The sequence below is a fragment of the Xenopus laevis genome, chromosome 6S (genome assembly GCF_017654675.1).
Source record: "Xenopus laevis strain J_2021 chromosome 6S, Xenopus_laevis_v10.1, whole genome shotgun sequence".
Classification (NCBI taxonomy): domain Eukaryota; kingdom Metazoa; phylum Chordata; class Amphibia; order Anura; family Pipidae; genus Xenopus; species Xenopus laevis.
Window position 1 is genome coordinate 25326570 of NC_054382.1, and position 18473 is coordinate 25345042.

Here is an 18473-nt window from a genome sequence, read left to right on the forward strand (position 1 = left end):
TCACCTTTAAGTATGTTATAGAATGTAAAAACAAATATATGAACTATTTACACTATGCCAGTTCTTCCTCTAACTTTCATTATATTGTTTTATTTGTATTTGCAATATTGGGATATATTGTCCCCTCCTGCTTTGTATGCTTTATGTGCTTTATGTGGATTTCAGTGATGCCTTCCTTTGTGTAATGAAAAGCAACTTCTTTTCCTCTGCACTTTGCTTTTGCTAGTGCCTGGGTGATAATCACTCTTACAATCTGGCTGGAAGTACAACTTTAGAAGAGAGTGGAGAGGAACATTCTTAAGAGATACACCTACTCCATATACTGATGGATCTAGGGCTGCATCAAAGTAGACTCAATTTTTCTAGTTGCACCTCAGCCTCCTTGCCAGTGGCGTAACTATATGTTAATGGTCCCCACAGCAAATTTAAAGGCCCTCCAAAATTTGCAGCAGTTGTGCTGTTTTACCAATATATGTATAAATTGTCATTAATTAGGGCCTCCTGGGGCTCCTATATTTCCGCGCCCCCCTGCAGCTGCAGGGTCTGCAGTTACTCCCCTGCTCCTTGCTCATTCAATAAATGGGGTAGTGATAATTATATAGAATGAATAATGGTAATTATATATTATAAATAAAGTGTGCATCCTCAGTTAGTTACCATATGTAACACTAGCGTCTAGCCATCATCCATAACAAGAGGAACAGGTATAGGATCTAACACCATAATCCAGAAAGTTCCAAATTACAGGAAGACCATCTCCCAAATTACACTCCATCTTAAACAAATTATTCAAACTTTCTCTTTATAATAATAAAACAGTACCATGTACATGATTACAACTAAGATACCAAGAATCCATATTGGTGGAAAACATCTGTTGATTTTTTGTAGACTTAAGATACGGTGATCTAAAGTATGGACAGACCCCTTTATCCAGAAAGCTCCAGGCATGATGATTCCAGGTAATATGTCCAATACCTGTATTCTATAGCTAGCACTATACATTAGTGTACCTGCAGCTAACATATTCAATGAATATAATAATACATTCAGGAGACACTTACTTAAAATAGAAGAATATTCCAAGGGAAATCAACAAAGAAACGACGGACAAGGCATGTCCTACTATAGCCATATAGTAAAGTATGTAGGCCATCTAGAAGAGATAAGGAGAAAATGAGTCAAGAGAACTCTCCATCAATTCCTTTTTAGGGGTTTAGATCCCATTTAAAGTAAAGGAAAATGTTGATGACTGACACACAGGCCAACTTTAGCGTTCTTGGCCTGCAGGGTGAAAAATCAGATATTGCACAAATTAAGAGCCCAAAAGCAACCACATTATAATGAAGAATTTGTTTAGTCAGTGGCTTCAGTGATTGTATATGGATCTTGCTTCAGAAACACAGTGGAAAAAAAGTCAATGGCAATGGACATTTTCTGTCTGGAATTAACTACTGCTGTCAACTGGGATTTCAAGAAGGTTTGTTGAAAATGATCATCCATTCACAGGGGTGGCCAATAAACTGGACATCTGTTGATTTGTCCACCTGATCTTCCCTTACTAATAGCTGGACATCATATGTTTTGGCTATAAACACAGATAGCATTAATGATAGTTGGGGGGCTGTAGCTTTTTCCATGTCTTTATCTGCTGGCTCTGCATTCACTTGCCACAAAAGTGTATCTGCATATAAGACTTTCAATTTGGGCAGACTGTCTGTAATCTGATTGAGTGCTATTGGGTGGCCCTGACATGCCACAGATATTCAGACGTCCAATAGTAAGCTCACTGGCCAAAATATCCAACCTTCAATTAACATAGAGTGATGTGGTATGCTGGCAGACTTGTCATTATTTTCTTTCTTTACCAGATACTGTAAATGTTGTACTTTAACCCAGTTTTAATCCACTTCTTTAGGTTCTACATACTGTACATGAGACCCTGTCACACTAGTTATAATATCCACACAAACACAATGTACAGATTTGATATTACAAGAAATATTCCATTTCTGGCAAAAGTAAATGAATCGAGAATATAAAAAGATATAAAAACAATCCAAATGAACATTATATAACAAAGGAAAAAAAGAAAGTCAGCCTTCTTGAACTCAGTATAACTATGGTTTTATTTGGCTGCCTTCACTAGGGCCTGTTTATATTTCCATGTAACGTGGTTAAAGTAATAATAAAGTTGAATCAGCATGCTGATTTTCAAAAAATCCAACAGACCACACATGTTAACAGCTTGTGAATATAAAAGAATAAGGATTGACAGATATGTATAGAATCTTCTGAATATTAGTTCTAAAAAAATATTTGTTTTGGCAGATTTTTAAGGTGAGCCATTAAATCAAGACCTACAGAACTGCTGCTTCATTCCTCATAGGTAGCAATTTCAACCACTTTCTATCAAAGCTGAGTAGTCAACATACAGTGACCCTCTCATCCTGGGGTGAAAAGTTTATCCAGTACAATAAATGTACAGAATTTTGTTAAGCAACTTATAAGAATCCTCAGGTAGCTATAAATATAAGGAGTGCTTCTGCACAAAACCTTCTTGTCATAGAATTAGAGATTATTAAGAACAGGTACTGGAGGCTTATTCAGTTGTCTCTATTTTTATTGACATGTTGGCTTATAAATGTTCTGGGCATAAAAGGTTATGCTAGGGCTACATGGTCAACCTATAGCTGGCTACTATATACAGAACTTCTTGTAGCCCAAGTGGTTAAATATATCTAGTATGTTTGCATAGGGAGATCTAATATAATGTGCAAATATTAGTTGATGTGTAGCCATGGTCAAGTTCTAAGAGGCCTATAGGGCCACATTAGCATAGCAGATAGGCTGAGTAGAATGCATGTCAAGATGTCATTCATGGATTCAATGAAAGAGGGTTTCTTTAAAGCTACAGAAGAAGAAGACTCTGCGGTCTGGGTCCCCCATGCCCCCAGCAACTGTGGAGTCTGCTTCCTCTATAGGTACACAACTGAAAACAGAATTGTTGCTGCGGTTTATTTGCAGGTGTTGGATGAATAGATTGAATAATATTATTGGCCTTTAAATTAAATATGACTACCAATTAAAGAGACATGTAATTTCAAACCTTACACTAAAGCAGGTGAAATTAGAAAACAGAACCACATCAAGGGATACAGTAGGGTAGGGCACCCCACAATTATGTTAGATAGTTTTACTCTAGACATTAAAGATATCTCATAACTTTTGAGGTACACCAACTGGTGGGATGATGGGAGCAGGGCCCGGGGCATAGATCTGATTGGTGGCCCCTCACAGCCACCATAAGGAATCTGTGGAAGCATTTACCTCAAGAAGGTGAGAATGAATATAATAAAGTAGACAATAAAAGAAGACAAAAGAAGAAGTCAAGAGGTTCCTAATTTTGTTCTGATTGCAGGAAAACAAACAAACAGAACTTCAAGGCCTATGTTTACATGGGACACCAAAAGAAAAAAAAAACCATTCCACTAAAGATACCAGCTTTTTATTAAAAAAGATCTCTTTCCTGTAGAAAGTTTAAGTTAAATCAGCAGATTAAAATGTGGGATCTGCCATTTCTGGGGGATGCTTCATGCAAACTCTGAAGCACATATAATGTCTGCTGGTGGGTACTGGGTAAATGCCCTTTTTGCCCATTTATTAAATGACCCTGGCAGTAAATTGTAATTTTTAATGGCAACTAGAGGCTGGACATCCCTCAGCACCATAAGTTATGTATGGACCCAGCCTTTCTGAAGTGCTTGGGGTCCCTTGATCTCTATCTCCAGTCTGATCAGCTCCCTCTCTTTGTCCTAACATTGTATCTTTCTGATTCCCTAATGCAGAGAATGAAACCATGTTAATCTCACCTTCAGCTTCTCAGAGGTAAATGAATTGCAGAGAGTATAGTTGGACCAAGTGCGGTTGCTTTCAGGGTGCTGGAACCAATTTCCATTCTCGTCACAGTGCTTGGAGGCTTTTTCTGTAAATTAAATTATACTTTACATTAACCAGTGCATTTTAGGAATTGCTACTTCCAACAACTGAACAGACAGACAGTATAGATGTGTAGAGGGTACTGCTCTGAGTTAAACATATAGGAACTGATTAACTAATGTATGTGAGGAATTGCATCAGTGCAGTTGTCCATAGCTGTCTACAGTCTTCTGACCATACATGCCCAGATTTGGTCAGGCAATTACTGTAGGCACAGTAGATTGAATCCATACTGCTGGACTATCTGGGCATATATGGCAATACGGGGGGCACATTAGACTTGTAATCTTGAAACCTTGATGGATGAAATATTGTTGGTCCTAAAGGAAAATTTCAGTTGGCTAAAAGTGGAGCATCAACTGTGGTTCCTCTTTACTTCTTGCTGTTCCAGTTACGCAGTCAGTACACAGCTGGGTCTGGTATGTATAATAAGGCATATTAGTTTGCACAAAGGCAATAGGGGTGGGTCCTGCCCTCAAGAGCTTACAATTAACCAGATCAAAACGAATTACCAATTGATTGCTATGAGTAAATATATATGTATATTTCAGCGCCTTTGTTAATTAAGTGATATAAGCCCTATAGTTACTACTATGAAAAAGTGCAAAATCTGGCATAAATTGAATCACAAATATTTAAATGAGTTTCCCTTAATTTAAAATTCCGTAATAAAAGCTCTGAGGATGTGCATATTTATAAAAGTGCATATGTCACTATTATATCAGAATTTACACCAAAATTTCATTACACAATGAAGTGAAGGAGAACAAACCATGCTAATGTACTAAACGTGTATAGAGTTTGCCATGTTTGATAATACTTGGTAAGAATGTGCCTTATCCAGTGTTATTAACTAAGCCTGTTTCTATGCAAGTTTACTATACTTACTCAGCTATGTATGCAATATGTTTACTCACAGCCTGTTCAACATCTCATTCTCAAACCAAATGTAAAGTGCTGTAGGTTTGCTAAATCATGAGAACAGTTCCAAAAACATCTTCTTCCACTAAACTTGCCGTTGGCATGGTAATAGGCTTGTAGTGAGTGTTCTTGTGGCATTTGCCAAACACAGACTGTTCCATCAGACTGCCAGATGGCAAAATGCCATTTACCACTCCCAATGGCAGTGACTTTTACACCCCTTTAGTTAAAGGAGAAGGAAAGCTACAGAAGCTTTTTATTGCCAATAGATTAGCCAAAATAGTGCAAGCTATAACACTATATTTATTCTGCAGAATACCTTACCATACCTGAGTAAACAGCTCTAGAAGCTCTCAGCTTGTCTAGGACAGCAGCTGCCATATAAATTTGCTGTGACATCACTTCCTCCCTGCTCACTTATAGTTCTGGGCCCAGATTACAGCAGGGGGGGGGAGGAGGGAGAGTGGGAGAGGGGAGCAAACTGAGCATGTTCAAGCCCTAGCCCTAGAGGTTTATGCTGAAAACAAGAAGTCTGATACAGAAGCCCGTGTGTACACAATAGAAGGAAAGAAATGCAGTGTTTTTTTTGACAGAGGACTCAGAGCAGCGTTACTTTGAGAATTTACTGGTTTATTTATATAGACCTTTCTAATAAAGCTTACTTAACTTTAGCCTTTCCTTCTCCTTTAACACTTGGCATTGTACATAGACAGGTCAGTTTTGTTTGCATTTGATCACCCATAAACACCCCATACTCCGGACCGGAAATAGGGGTAGGCAGAAGAGGCACGTGCCTAGGGCGCAAACACAGAGGGGTGCCAGGTACGTACCTCTTCTGACGCTTTCCCCTAGTTCAGACCGTTTTGTCTAGAAGCTGTGGCAGCAGTTCATGACATTGCGCTCTTCAGCACATGCACACTCATGCTTCCTCATCGCATGCGCTATTCCACACATGTGCACTGGTGCAGCCTCACCACTTTTCTGCACATGCACACTCGTGCTTCCTCATCGCATTCACTGTTCCACAAATGTGCACTCGTGCTTCCTCACCGCTTGCACACTTCTGCGCATGCACAAACGGTGAGGGTGAAGTAGTCGGCCGGGTTGCCCAGGTCGCTCGCCTGACTTGGCCCTGCACTGCCATAATTCCAACAAAAAGTTCCTGTGCTGGCAATGCTTCTGGAGACAGTCTGGAACTTAGAGCAGTGAGTAAAGATTTTTATCTTCCTAATGACAGATTTTTGTGGGATCCAACAAATCCATCAAATTATTGTGAGGTTAAGGGGCACCGAACAATCGTGCATATAACGATTTTACATTGATCGGAAAGGTTAGAAGATTTTCGTTTTTCACAGTGAAATGTATCCATGTATCTAATTGTTTGCAGGGCCAAGCAAGTGGTTCTCCTGGCTTCAACTAAATATATCGCTTGAAATGGTCTTTTTAGTTGATGGACAAATTGTACATTTAAACGATTGTTTCAAGGTAAACTTGATCTTATGATAATGAAAACATCTTTTACAAATCCTAATATCTTAACCTTAACAAAACTGAGGGCATGTTATTTTAGACAGATTGAATACCTGAAGAGTTTTGGCTAAAAATGTATACTTTTAGCCAAATACTGCTCTTGACACGGTGCAGTATAAAAGCAGTGCAGACAATTGTACTTTTGTGCCAGTTTTATAAATCTGCCCCATAGTTTCCTTCTGGATCAGACTTCACATTCAGTAGGGCATTTTTACTCAATAGATTCTGCATACAAGACTGGATATTATTAGCATTATACAAGGATAATGACAAGAATATAGAAAAATCATAAAACCCTAAAATGTCATGCTTCTGTGCTTGATTGATGATTCTGTACTTGATCAGGAAAGCTTTGAAGTGATGCATTTCTGACACCCATCCACAACTGAAGTCTGGTAGCTTGACAAGGCAGTAATCCTATTTGGATGGGTCTTCAAACAGCTTTGCACAGCCAGAACAGTACCAATTAATATAAATATTTATACATGTGCTAAAATGATGGAGTGACCTGGGATACATATCTGACTGCTAAACCTTAAAGCATTTTTGTCATATTAAACAGAAAGATTCCAACTCAGTCAATTGTATTTTTATAAGCTCAATTTCTGATGGAGGATGGTGATTCATAATTTCTGAATGTATCCATTATGCTTCCTCTCAAATGGAAAAGAAAAACAAGAAAAGCAGCTCAGATCCCCATCCTGCCATATACAGTCCTGGAATAATTGACTGGCCTTTCCATACCCTGAAAGACTGACCCCCATGTTTAGGTTTGGTGCAGGGCTTGGTTATTACTTGAGAAGATTGCAGATGTCTCATGGCACAATCCCATGTCATTAGTTTTCCTCTGGATCATTATGATTAATTTTGCTCCTGCCAAAAGGCAAGGTGACAAAAAGCTGCTCTTGGTACCTTTAAAGGAGAACTAAAGCCTAACTATATACTTAGCTCCAGTGAAGAATAGAATAAAAAATACTTTGAATTTCGAAGTATTTTTTTGGCTACTTCGACCTTCGACTACGACTTCGAACTAAAAATCTGTGGGCTAATCGACCATTCAATAGTCAAAGTACTGTCTCTTTAAAAAAAACTTCGACCACCTACTTCGCCACCTAAAACCTACCGAACATCAATATTAGCCTATGGGGAAGGTTCATAGGCTTTTTTTGATCGAAGGAAAATCGTTCGATTCGAAGGATTTAATCGTTCAATCGAACAATTTTTCCTTCGTTCGTACGAACAAAGGAAATGTGGTAAATCCTTCGACTTCGATATTTGAAGTATTTTACTTTGACGGTCGAATATGGAGGGTTAATTAACCCTCCATATTCGACCCATAGTAAATGTGCCTCTTAGCTTCTCAACAGCTGCTCAGAGCCCACTGAGCATGTGAGTGTCACAGACACTTTCCAAGATGGTGAACCCCTGTGACAAGTTTGAAATCCTGGATCATTGCTGCTATTGACAAGCTGAAACTTTAGGCTGGTGCAATAAACTTCAGTATATAAAATATGACATTTTTAATCAAATTAAATCTTAGGGTTTAGTTCTCCTTTAAAAGTCAGGTAGGCATAGGTGGTGGCATCGGGTCTAATGATTCAATAACATCACATTTCTACAGTCTTCATATAGCATTACACAATACAGTTTTCCATATATTATCTGATAATATATGTCTATTCAGTAGTTTCTTTAATGGTTGTTGAGCCAAGTTCTGATAATGTGGCCATTGGGTTTACCATGCTAAATCAGTCATGACGTCACTACGCATAAATATACAGTAGGCACATAAACTAAAATGCATATTCAGATAATTGACACCAATACAGTATATCTAATAGAATATATACAGGTAGATAAGATAAAATTTATATAGGTTCCAATTTAGTAACAGCTGCCAATGTATACAACAGAATGCAGAAATAGGCACATTACTTAATGCTAAATATTGCATGGACAGAGGGCTACAGGAGCCTGGTTAAAAGAAGGTGAGATTTATCACACCTCAACCCTTGAAACAGTTCTAATTTGAATATTCACCTAAAACCTTCCAAGTTCATGCACAAGTCAATGGCAGAGGTCCATTGAACCATTTGAATACTGTATGTTAAAAGCCTGCCTAAAAGGCTTGTTATCCACAAATGCACATTTTGTGCCCTTGAAATAAAGGGGCACAGGCTAGTCTCATTTATATTTAAATAAGCTGCGCTGCTGTGTATGCATGAGACACATGATAAAGAAAGATTGTCGATTTCAAACTAGGTTTATTATGTGCCACACACCTCAGTTCCATATAAAAAGAATGAAATGTTTCTACAGGATCTAAATATGGCACAAATCTTAAACATGATACTTCCCAGAATAGCAGTATCCAGTTAAACATAGAGAGGTAAATGATTGGATCAGGCAAAATACTGTAGTTACATACAAGAACAGGAGCAGAGATATTCATTGATTTTCACTCTCTTCTCTATTCTGGAATAGGTGCAGCCATGGCAAAACCAGAGAGCAGCATAGATGTTAAAGGGATACTGTCCTGGGAAAAAATGTGCAGAATTCTGCACTGAAATCCGTTTCTCAAAAGAGCAAACAGATTTTTTTTATATTTCATTTTGAAATCTATCATGGGGCTAGATATATTGTCAGTTTCCCAGCTGTCCCAGTCATGTGACTTGTGCTCTAATAAACTTCAGTCACGCTTTACTGCTGTACTGCAAGTTGGAGTGATATCAACCCCCCCCAGAAGCACCATAAGCAGAACAATGGGAAGGTAACCAGATAGCAGCTTCCTAACACAAGATAACAGCTGCCTGGTAGATCTAAGAACAACACTCAATAGTAAAATCCAGGTCCCACTGCGACACATTTAGTTACATTGAGTAGGAGAAACAACAGCCTGCCAGAAAGCAGTTCCATCCTAAAGTGCTGGCTCTTTCTGAAAAGCACATGTCCAGGCAAAATGACCTGAGATGCACCTACACACCAATATTACAATTTAAAAAAAATACACTTGCTGGTTCAGGAATAAAATTTTATATGGTAGAGTGAATTATTTGCAGTGTAATCAGTGTAATTTAGAAATAAAAACGACATCATAAAAACCCATTGAAATCAAAGGGTGTCAAAAATTATTTACGCGCAACAATTTTTTCTCACTCCAAATACATTAAAGTCAATGGGTGTCCAAAAAATGTTAGCGACAATTTTGTCTTGTCGACTTTTTTATCTCGGTGACTTTTTTGCTGAAATGCATTATCAATGGGCGGCAACATTTTTTTTTACGTGTGACAATTTTTACACACGCGGCTTTTTTGTAGCAGTTTCGCGAAGAATTCAGCAGGTGGCGGAGTACAGAAGTTCCCTGAGAATCCATGCCTGCCGATTACATTTGCTCATCACTTATCAGTAACGTAACACGCCTTGGAAACATGGATTCACCTTAAATGTAACTAGGACAACTATTTACTTGGTAGTTGTCATTTTACAATGACCATAAATAATTAGGGATGTACCGAATCCAGGATTCGGTTCGGGATTCGGCCAGGATTCGGCCTTTTTCAGCAGGATTCGGCCGAATCCTTCTGCCTGGCCTAACGAATCCGAATCCTAATTTGCATAAGCAAATTAGGGGTGGAGTGGGAATTCACATGATATTTTGTAAAAAACAAGGAAGCAAAAAATGTTTTTCCCTTCCCACCCATAATTTGCATATGCAAATTAGGATTTGGTTCTGTATTTGGCCAAATCTTTCGAGAAGGATTCGGGGGTTCGGCCGAATCCAAAATAGTGGATTCGGTGCATCCCTATAAATAATGTTTACTCCGACTAGAGAATGAGACTATCTCTTTAAAGAGGTAAATGAATGTACTGTCTTACACACAGGTATGGGATTCGTTATACAGAAACCTGTTATCTAGAAAGTTTTTGAATTACAGGATTGCCGTCTCCCACTCCATTTTATCCAAATTTTTAAAAGTGATTTCCCTTTTTTCTGTAATAATAAAACTGTACCTTGTACTTGATCCAAACTAAGATATAATTAATCCTTATTGGAAGCAAAACCAGCCTGTTGGGTTTATTTAATTTATTGTAGACAAAGGGGCATATTTTGCACAGCTTTTTACACAATTTTTACTCCAAATTTAGATTTTACACAACATAGTAAATATGCCCCTTATTGTATGAAGATCCAAATTCCAGAAAGATCCATTATCCAGAATACCCCAGGTCCTGACCATTCTGGATAATATGTGCTATATCTGTATAACACTGTATTGTTACCATTTCTTGTACCTAAGACAATAATTCTGCATACAGAATAAATAAACTGACAACATTCACCATGCGGTTGTACTGAGAAACACTAATGCAGTAATGTATGCTTTCATTCTACATTTTACTTCAACTCTCTTTAATGTGTTCAATATTTTACACAAATTCTAATATGATACTACAGGTATGGGATCCGTTATCCGGAAACCCATTATCCAGAAAGTTCCGAATTAGGGAAAGGCTCCCATAGACTCCATTATAAAATAATCCAAATTTTTAATAATGATTTCCTTTAATAAAACAGTAGCTTGTACTTGACTCAAATTAAGATATAATTAATCCTTATTGGAGGCAAAACCAGCCTATTGGGTTTATTTAATGTTTAAATTATTTTCTAGTAGACTTAAGGTATGAAGATCCAAATTATGGAAAGATCCGTTATTTGTAAAACCCCAGGTCCCGAGCATTCTGGATAAAGGGTCTTATACCTGTACACGTTTTGAGGCTGCTTTGTGGCCCACTGGTGTAACTAGAGGCCAAAATTATATATTACAAAGCATTCTTTTCAACAGGGACTAGCTATTATAGGGCTAGTTTTTATTGCAAAATAATAAACACTTTTTTGCCATAATTTCCAACAGGACATAAAATCTGGTATAAAGTTAGTTGCTTGACATGAAACTATTTCTCAGAGATGTGCCAGAGGGTAAAACACTGTAGCAGATAAAGCCACACAGGGAACTGATACTGCTGAGACATAAGAGGAATGTACGGTATTAAAGAAAGATAGTGAAACTGTTGCCTTGCATTTGAGAAACTATAACTAAAACAGCAGATGGGGGGATGAACTGATAGTACTTCAAAACTTCTGAATATTCTCAGTTTTACTACTCGTCCAAGCTTGCCACAAGAGCTTGCAATTTAAATGATCTTGAGCATATATAAAATCAACATAATCAAGTGGCCAGTAACACTTTGTAGTGGCCCTGTAAGACCAAAACATGTATGAGAATAATCTTCTATTAATGCACGTAGGGTAGATACGTCAGACCGCTAGCTTACCCATGCATCTGTTATGATATTGGGTTTTTGGGAAATAAAAATGGAAAAATGCTTGAGGATTTGACAGTTGACTCTAAAGCTCCCCATAGACGCGACAATTCTTCTTACCGAACGACCGATTTTAGGGAAGTTCCACCAATCCTTCAAAATTATCGTGCGGTTAGTGGGATTCGAACGGTCGTACATCTTACGATTTTTCGTCCGACATCTGTCAGGAAATTGATCGGCCAGGTCAAAAAACCTTTGTCGGTCCCAGTGCAATCTATCTATGTTTGCAGGGTCAAGCAGGCAGCTCCCCTTTGTTTTCCTGGCAAATTGGTCTTTTTAGTTGATGGTCAATTTGTACGATCGTTCCGAGAAAATAGTGGTTGGATGAGGATCGGATCTTTTAAAAATCTCAACATCTATGGCCAGCTTTAGGGTTAGTCCACACGAGCAGATTCTACGAGACTAATCGCCTCTTCTTCTGGGCGACAATCTCCCCGAACTGCCTTAGCGTGTCTTTCCATCCGCTATAATGAAATGTCGCCTGCTCTAAAGCACACGCGTTTTCCAAAGTTGCCCGAAGTTGCCTCACAATGAAACTTCGGAAAACGAAGCACAGCATATGCTTTAGCGCAGGTGACTTTTCATTATAGCGGACGGGAAGACACGCAAAGGCAGTTCAGGGAGAAGAAGAGAGCAGTTCGCCCAGAAGAAGAGGTGATTAGTTGCCAGGCGACTAAATCTCGCCAAATCTGCTAGTGTGGACTAACCCTTAGGAGAACCAGTGATGAAAGAAGAATAGATCTGCATTGCCAACTTAGATGCTACTGGCTTAAAGTGCCCAAGGAAATCTCTTTTCATACTATTACTAGTCTGTTTTACATTTTGACTGAACCTCAGCAATGCAGGCTGGAAATCTATTGTCACTTGCTAAGTAGCTATCAATAATTACCCCTGTGGCAAATTTAAGAAACACAATAGTACAATTGAGTATGTTTATGTGATTCTGATCGGGAACATTTTAGAATTGGAGCATTGTTCCATTCAGAAAGAAATCACCAGCACTTGGTCTAACCAACGCTGTGGCATTGACCAGCTGCTATAAACACCCATGTGCCAGCGCCTGGTCTAACCCACAATCTGGCGTTGACCAGCTGCTATAAACGATACAAAGCCAATATTTGTGCACAATGAGAAAAATAATTATTTTAAAAAATTATCCATTACTTCCACACTTTGGCCATAATATGTAAGCTCATGTAAGTGAGTCCTACACTATCCATTGGCATTCTAAGCCAGCATTTCAATAGTTAGGAGAGAACAAGGTGCTCCAGAATAAAATATAAATGACTCAACAAATAGTGAAAGACCCCCAGCTTTAGGGAGCGGTAAGGCAAAGGATATGTAGAAATTAAAAAATAATTTTATTTATACAAAGTTAAAAATGTATATCTGCATTTCCATCCACCCTACGCGTTTTGCACCCATCCAGGGCACTTAGTCATGGGCTCACTGACTAAGTGCCCTGGATGGGTGTGAAATGCGTAGGGTGGATGGAGATGCAGATATACATTTTTATTTATTTTTATTTTGTATAAATAAAATTATTTTTTAATTGAACTTCTCGGGTCTTGTCGATCCGTTTGAGTGCCGGTCGGCCCTGCTCTTTTTACATATCCTTTGCATTCTAAGCCAGCAAACAGTGTGACTGAGTACTTAGATCATAGTGCACTTACCCCAATCATACACTATCCATTAGCATTCTAAGTATGTAGTGCATTTAAAATCAAGTCCCCCAGCAGACAGTGTGAGTAGTATGACCAACAGTTCACTTACCCTTATCTCAGAAGCTCTACTGAGAAAGCAGGAAGCTTTTAAGCCCCATCCCATTAACATAAACCTATAAATAATTCCCTGTTTTAAAGGCTGAATGGCAACTATAGGCAAAATTTGGCTACAGTTTGTACACACAAAGAAATCTGTAAATAATGTAAATAATAACCTGGAACACTGGTTCTGCCACCATGTTTCATATTTTCCCTAATCCTTGATTATTTTTATCCTAATGTCCCATGAACATTCAGATTTCCCCCTCTCTTTCCCTGTTTTGATGTTAACTAGCACTTCAGTGTCCTTATGTAACGAGAGGTTGTAATGCCATTTTTTGTCAGTAACTCATTAAAGGTATCACTGTTGTTGTCATTGCCGTAATGATATGCGCTTACAGCTTTATTTGCCAGCATGCTGGAACATCATGTATTGCTTATAATAACCACCATCTGTAAGACAAACAGGCAACAAATGTTTTCCATTGAGTTGTTTTTAATCTGTTTGCTAAGAAAAACATCACTTTATTTTGATATAAGTAAAATCATTTGGCAATCATAGTACAGGGCCTTCTCCCCATGGACTAACTCACAAGCACAGCCCTGCTCCCATGTAATTGCCCCAAGAGGGCAGAGCTGCAGGATGAGGTTGGAAACCATTATGTCTGTCTACTGCACGCTGCAAGCCAACACCATATCACTATACGTGGTGCTAATCGGCAATCGATACCTTCAGTAATCACATACAGGGAAGCAGGGTGTTCGGATCCATGTGCTGTGCTGTGCTGTGAGTCTATGATTGGTCGAATTACTTCACTTGTCCTTTAAAACAACTTTTGAATTTAGTAAATATCTGAATGTGTATCAGACACATGATCAGATGAGCAATAATAAAGTCAAACGTTCTTTTGTTGCTGTGTCTTGAATGCCCTGCAGGAGAGGTTCTGTGCAAATCCACCTCACATTAAAGCAACAGTAACACCAAAAAATTAAAGTGTCTTAAAAGAATGAAAATATCATGTCCTGTTGCCCTGCACTGGTACAACTGGTTTGTTTACTATAAAAGCACAACTATAGTTTATATAAACAAGCTGCTGTGTAGCCATGGGGACAGCCATTCAAGCACAGGATACACAGTAGATCCATTCTGAAGAATCCCATTGTATACTACAGAGTTTATCTGTTATCTGCTGTGTATCCTGTGCCTTTTCTCCTTTTTCAGCTTTGAATGACTGCCTCCATGGCTACACAGCAGCTTGTTTGTATAGTGTTTCTGAAGCAAACACACCAGTTGTACCAGTGCAGGGCAACAGTACATTATATTTTCATTACTTTAAGACACTTTAATTTTTGGTGTTACTGTAAATGTGTTAAATGTAATCCGCTGCATTTGTCTCTAATCCCCAAGAGTTATAATGTACAGTAATCTCTGCAAAAGGTAATTGCTTTTCAAACCACAGCGACTTATCTGCAGCATTGGGAACTGCTCTGTTTGCAACCCATGGAAAAAAGTAGTGTGTTTCCAAAATATGATGAAAATATTGTACTGTGGCTAAAGGCTCTAGTGAGATAGCACAAATCTACTTTTTTTTTTTAAACACAACCAAAATAAACAGAATTTATGTAATTAATGAATTTTGTAATTTATGAATTTATCTAATAAAATTATGAATTCATGTAAGGTTTGAAAACATTTCTGGGCATTTTCGGGACATTTTTTGTTATAACAATTTTGCTTATGAAGCTAAAACTGCCCTTTAGGACAGCAGCAGATGGGGAGATTTGATGCCCAACCAATGTAGTGTGGATTAGCACACCCTCCATGTAGATGAATGAAGATATGCCTGGTGCACGTGGGTGGAGGCTCGGCAACCTCCCAATGCAGCAATGTAGAAAAACCTCACGGCACTCAGGTCTGCATGAAAATTTCAGTGATTTAATGAAGATTTATTGCATTGCACTCCGCTTCAATAAATCACTGAAATTATCATGCACACCTGAGTCCCGCGAGGTTTTTCTACATTGAGATTTGATGCCCGCAACTGCTAGCGACAAATCTCCTGAACATGCATCTCCGTTTGAAATAATTTAAATCGCTGGTGTTATCACCAATATATTGCTAAGTCGTCTGAAATTTTCTCTAGAGGAAACTTCAGGCGACTTATCGATATGATGGTCATAGCACCAACGATTTCAATTATTTCAAATGGAGATGCATTTTCAGGAAATGTGTTGCCCGCAGTCGCTCATAAAGAGTCATGGGCAACAAATCTGTCACTGCAGTGTCGGACTGGGCCGGTGGGAAACCAGAAAAAAACCCGGTGGGCCCCAGCCCTCTTGGGCCCCCGTCGGCCTAGACCCGGTCCTAGATTGGCCCCCTGAATGGAAAGAAAAGTTGTGCAGCGTGGTTTGCTCGCCACTTGCGCATGCATGCAGTGGGCCTGATGTTCGTGCATGCGAACGTTGGGCCTGTCATTCGCGCATGCGCGCAGTGCGCCTGTCATTCACACACGTACACAAGATTTTGCACCAGTCCGACCCTGTGCCACTGCCCTTAAGCTTCTAGAATCTCTCCCAAGTTAGTTCTCCTTTAAGAGTGGCTTGGATGACTTATTGGACAAGAATCATATTTAAGGCTCTTATGATTTAAGATCTACAACTAGTTAGTATCAATATTGGTTTATATAGTTATATATGTGAGTGTGTAGATAGGTCTGTATAAGCAGGTGCATATAAGTGCAGTGGGGTTCATTTGGAGGGGTGGAACTTAATGGACTTTGGTCAAGCCACTTTAACAATGTAACAATCATTATCTCAAATAAAGAAATAAAAGCAACCACTGCAATGTGTTGGATTATTTTAGCACAATGAGCTCCTTGTTAAGTTGAAACCTCCAGTTAACATTCTTCTTCTTCTCCCGGGGAATATTTACTGGCAGTGTACAATGAGTATGTAATATTTTATTAAAAGTTGCTTAATATTTTAAACATTTTACATATTGAACTGGCACAAACTCAATGTATGAAATATTACTTTCAGACCTACGGATAACGACATTTGCAAATGCAATGAACTGTATGAGTCACATGATGGGCCATCTTTGTACACCATCTGGGAACATGCCCCTAGCTATGTGGCTTGATATCTACAACAAACAGAAAAACAAGATTTGGGAAACAATGAATCTGGACAACATCAAGGGAAAAATTATTTAAAAGGTTTTACCGAGGGGCTGGAAAGAGAGAACTGCAGGTTTCATGAACAGTTTATGAATTAAAATGGTGGCTGTTACTGCTAGGTATATATTAATGTGTTTTTCCATTGAACTGAGCTGAAACAGATCATAATTAATGAAGTGAAAAAAAGATCTCAGAATGTATTGTATTCATGAGAAAACTAAGCTGCATTCTCCTCTACCTTGCAGACTCAACCTACAGTACAGTAAGTTTAGTTTATAGCAAAAAGTGTTTACTCCTAAACGTATCCTACCATTTCCACTACTGCAAACTACACTATTGTGAGTTTATTTGAATGCCAGGAAAGTTATTAAAAGATCCGAATATACAAGTACGAACAGAAAAAATGCAGAAAAAAATATGAATATCTCTAAAAATGGGAGTTTTTTCAGATACAGTAGCTACTAGTGGAAAAAAAATCTGAAAACCTCTAATAGTCTGAATGGCTTAAAAAGAATCGGATCATTAACTTCTATGGGACCTCGACTACTTTTACTGAGCAAAGTCTTGTATTAGAGTTTTTCGTGGTTTTTACACATTTTTTAAAAAGTCCAATTTTTAGAGATAAAAAAATAAAATTCATGAAAAAAAAGGAAATCCACAAACTAGTAAAGCCCCACAGATATAATTAAACCTTATTGAACCAAAACAAGCCTATTGGGTTTCACTAATGCTGAAATGATTTTTAGCAGGCTTAAAGGGGAAGGAAACCTAGTTGGCGCAAAAACCCTCCCCTTCTCCCGTGTGTTGCCCACCCTCCCTCCTCCCCCCTGGCCTACCCGTCCTGCTGGGCAAATGCCCCTAACTTGTTACTTACCCTTCTGTGCAGGTCCAGTCCAGGGAGTTCACAGATGGCATCTTCTTCCTGCTTTGACCGGCACATGCGCAGTAGGAGCATTTCACCGGTACGATCTACTGCGCATGTGCCAAAAGTACTTTGTGACTTTTGGCGCATGCGCAGTAGATCTGTACCGGCGAAATGCTCCTACTGCGCATGCGCCAAAACGCCGTTCAAAGAAGGAAGAAGATCGCGTGGAAGAAGATGTCGTCTGTGAACTCCCTGGACTGGACCTGCGCAGAAGGGTAAGTAACAAGTTAGGGGCATTTGCCCAGCGGGACAGGTAGGCCAGGGGGGGAGGAGGGAGGGTGGGCAACACATGGGAGGGGGGGAGGGGTTTTTGCGCCAACTAGGTTTCCTTCCCCTTTAAAGGAGAACTAAACTCCCCTCCTAAAGAGAGTCCCCATCTAACAGCCATCTAATAGCCCCCTTCCCTGCATAGTGCACTCTTTAGAAAACTGTCACAGAAAGTTGCAAAGACCTCTCAATGCAAAGTAGCACAGCAGAGCTCACAGGTAGCATCTTCAGATGCTCTTCTTCCCTTTGGGTATTTATGGAGCGTTCTGGGGCATTTGCAATAGGAGTGTATACTAATACCAAACAGCTCAAACTGTGCATGCACAAAAAAGCTTAATGTTGGCGGTACGTAGCGGATCTGAAGATACAGAAGATGCAACCTGTGAGTTTCTACTTTTCTTCTCTGCATGGAGAGGTCTATGAGACTTTCTGCAACACTTTCTAAATAGAGGGAAGTGTGGAGGGGGGTGAATGGGGGCTATTTGATGGGGACTCTTTCTATGGGGG

The 18473-nt window shown here is 39.0% G+C and overlaps 1 protein-coding gene across 2 annotated transcripts in view; it reads right to left on the minus strand.

Moving 5' to 3' along the window:
- Window positions 1–18473, minus strand: part of calcr.S (calcitonin receptor S homeolog) — a 161279-nt gene that overhangs the window by 55271 nt on the left and 87535 nt on the right. For both annotated transcript variants that reach the window (XM_018269183.2, XM_041567480.1), the window contains 2 exons: window positions 3873–3985; window positions 1065–1156 (listed from right to left, as the gene is read on the minus strand). In XM_018269183.2, coding sequence (XP_018124672.1) covers window positions 1065–1156; window positions 3873–3985 — 205 coding nt within the window. The remainder of the gene's footprint in view (window positions 1–1064; window positions 1157–3872; window positions 3986–18473) is intronic.